Below are 3,835 nucleotides of genomic sequence, written 5' to 3' on the forward strand. Positions count from 1 at the left end.
TTTAACTCTTCAAACATCAATAATAATTGTTTTTCTCTATTTCCTTAAAATATCGCTTCATTAGTTAAACATTTTGACAAATTAACCACACTTTTATCTCTAATAAACTATGAATTTAGTATAATCGGAATTACAGAAACTAAGCTGAAATCTGATTTACTCCCAACAACTCCATTTAATCTTATTGGATATGTTTATGATATAGTGGTTATGTCATACTCAACAAGATCTTCATTTGGAGGTGCTCTACTTTGTATTTCTAATAAACAAGTTTATAAATCTAGATATAATTTACTTATGTAAAAATCCCAATTCTTAGAGTCTGTATTTGTTGAAATCATTATCCCTAAAAAGTCTTATATCATAGTAGGTTGTGTTTATCGACATCCTAACATTGATAATAATGAATTAATTTTTTCATATCTAGCTATTCTATTTGAAAAACTTGCTGTTGAAAAAAATAAAACTATCTTTATAAGGGTGATTTTAATATAGATCTTATAAATCCAAACTCAGATGATGTAATCCCGAAGTATTTAAGCCCCATTGCTTCAAACAACTTTCTTCTTTTTATATCTTTACCGACATGAAATACCAATCACTCGAGTACTTTAATTGATAATATATTTTCTAATTCAATATCTAAAGATATTTTCAAACTATTAGAATATCGGATCATTTGCCACAGTTTCTAATTTATTCATCTTTTAAAATAACAAATAATAATTTTTGAAAAATCAATATTTTCTTCGAAACTTCTAAAAGTTAAATAATGAAGAATTCAGGAATGATTACTTGGAAATCAACTGGGATAAAGTAGTCAAAGTTTCCAATAGTAATACAAACAAATTATATGAAGATTTCTTAACTACCTTTAACTCTCTTCCAGACAAACACACACCGCAAAAAAAAACTACGTAATCGTGTCTAAACTCGGAGCCAACATGGATTACTTCAGCAATTTTAACCTCGATAAAAAAACGAAACAATATATTTAAGAAGTTTCTTAAAACAAAAGATCTTCATGATAAACTAATTCTTGAAAAAACTTACAAAACCTATAGAAATTTACTTGTAACACTTATTCAAAGAAATAAAAAAAAAAACACTTTTCAAATTACTTTACTACCAATAGCATTAGTTTGAGAGCAACGTGGAAGAGTATTAGAGCTCTTTTGAATATACGTTCGAATGATATCTCATATCCATCTTGTATATCTTCAAACACCATAATAAACGATCCAGTTAAAATCTCGGAAATTTTCAACTCCTTTTTTATTTCAATGCCTGAAGAACTGCAAAAAAATATTCATTCATGAAAAAAATGAAATAATATCAGTTATTCTTTTCCTATATGATGGCAAGGCTTCTGGTCCAAACAGCGTTCCAACCTTTGTTCTAAAACTTCTTGCTAATGACATTTTTCAGTACCTTCTAAATTATTTAATCTCAATTTGCTACAGGTATATTCCCTATTATTTGAAAACTCCATTTGTTAAAGCAATCCATAAAAAGGACTCAAAACGTGACTGCAATAGCCATAGACCAATATCATTATTATCAAATATCAGCAAAGTTCTTAAAAAATTAATGTATTCTCGTATTTACCACTTTCTTGATAATTCTAAGTGTCTCTACAGCCGCCAGTTTAGATCTCGTTTAAAATACTCTACTTCCCATGCACTTATTAGCACTACTGAAATGATTCGTGGTGCAATTGATAGTGGTTTTTTGCTTGTTTTGTATTTACTGATTTCCGAAAGGCATTTGATACAGTTGACCATAAGATTTAATTGAAAAAATGTTTCACTATGGCATACGGGGTATCGCTAATGATTGGTTTTAATCTTATTCGAGGGTCACTATTTATATTTGGGGAGTTGGCAACACTGATGTCATGTGAGTCCATCTGACGGTTCCATCGTAAAGTTTGACATTTTTGACAATATACTTACTCAGAACATTTTGTCATGCGGACGCTATTTGTTTATTTTGTATTTAGTTGAAAGTTTCGTCTCGGCAAAAAATGGAACTGAACAGTGAACATTTTCGTGCGATGATTTTTTACAACTTTCGACGTGGATTATCCCAACAAGGGTGCGTCAATCAACTTAATTTGACTTTTGGCGATGAAGCTCCATCAAAAATCACTGTGTATCGCTGGTATAGTGAATTCAGTCGTGGTTGTAGTTCGCTGTCCGACGAGTTTCGTGAAGGTCGTCCAAAATCGACTGTAGTGCCAGAAAACATCGAAGCTGTGCACGAAATGATTAAGCAAGATCGTCATGTAACCTATTGTGTGATTGAGGCATCCCTAAGCATTAGTTCCACCAGCATATATGCGATTTTACATGAACACTTAGCTGTGCGAAAGTTATGTTCGCGTTAGATCCCACATTTTTTGACAATCGCTCAAAAAAAGGCTCGTGTCAATTGGTGCAAAGAAATGCTTAAGAAATACAATCGCGGTGCTTCGAAAGACGTTTATAAATGTGTGACAGGTGACGAATCATGGATATATTCGTATGAGCCCGAAAGTAAGCAGCTGTCGACTGTATGGGTGTTCCAAGATAAACCAAATCCAACAAAAGTTGTTCGCGCACGAAGCACGTCAAAGAAAATGGTAGCTTGTTTCTTCTTAAAAACTGGTCATATTGCAACAGTGCCTCTAGAGAATCGTAGAACAGTAAACTCTGTGTGGTACACGCCGTCTGTTTGCCAGAAATATTTAGTGAAATAAGGAAAACAAGCAAGAGACGTCGGATTGTTCTTCATCATGACAATGCAAGCTCTCACACATCGACTCAAACAAGAGACTATTTGAGCACTCAAAACATCGAATTGATGGGTCATCCGCCTTACAGCTCTGATTTGGCACCCAATGATTTTTTTTTGTTCCCATCCGTGAAGAATAAAATGTGTGGTCAACAATTTTAATTGCCCGAAGAAGCTATTAAAGCGTTAAAAATCATGTTTTGGAGATACATTATTCGGAATGGAATAAATGCTTTGAAAATTGGTTTAAGCGCATGCAAAAGTGTATCGATCATCGTGGCGAGTTCTTTGAAAAACAATAAAAATATATTCGCAGCTTAACTGTTTTTTTTTTGTTCCTATTCCCGAAATATAAATAGTGACCCTCGTATTAACAATCGTACTCAGTTTGTCTCAATTAATGGGTTTCAATCCACTAATAAAGTTTTTAAGTATGGTTTCCCACAGGTTCTGTTATAGGACCTTTACTGCTTCTAATATATATTAACGATCTGCCTCACTCTATAAATAGTTCGATTGTTCATCATTTCGCTGACGACACTATTCTTCTATGCGTAAATAATATCGATAAAAATAATATCCCTAAATATCAATAAAATTGAATTTATTATTTTTCACCCTCCGAAAAAAACAGATTGATTGTAATAATGTGAAAATTAGAATTAATGGTAAAAGAATTTTCCATCAAAGTATATAAATTACCTCGGGCTATTTCTTAACAAAATATGGTACTATCAACTAATTAAATTGAATAAAAAACTCTCACGCGCCAATAATATGCTGCCATTAATACGTCACTATGTTTCCCATCATGTTCTAATATCAATTTACTACTCCTTGTTCTCCTCAAATATAAATTATTTTTGCGCTGTTTGGGGTCAAGAAGGTAATTATTTCATCGTATAAACAGTTTACAACGCACTTCCTTAAGAATTGTGACATTTTCTCCTTTACAATCTAATATCAAAAATAGGTTTTCTGAACTAAAAGTTCTAAAATTTTAAGATCTTGTAAAACTTTATAATTGTCTCTTTGTGTTTGATTTTCTTCAAAATAAACT

At 32.0% G+C, this 3,835-nt stretch overlaps 1 protein-coding gene across 1 annotated transcript; it reads left to right on the top strand.

The window, feature by feature from the left end:
• The first annotated feature begins 2,026 nt into the window (after positions 1-2,026).
• On the top strand, positions 2,027-2,389 carry LOC136086149 (uncharacterized). The gene has a single exon (XM_065808426.1). The coding sequence runs from the start codon at positions 2,027-2,029 to the stop codon at positions 2,387-2,389; it is 363 nt and encodes a 120-aa protein (XP_065664498.1).
• Positions 2,390-3,835: the final 1,446 nt, after the last annotated feature.

This window comes from Hydra vulgaris, chromosome 10, assembly GCF_038396675.1.
Source record: "Hydra vulgaris chromosome 10, alternate assembly HydraT2T_AEP".
NCBI classification, from domain to species: Eukaryota; Metazoa; Cnidaria; class Hydrozoa; order Anthoathecata; family Hydridae; genus Hydra; species Hydra vulgaris.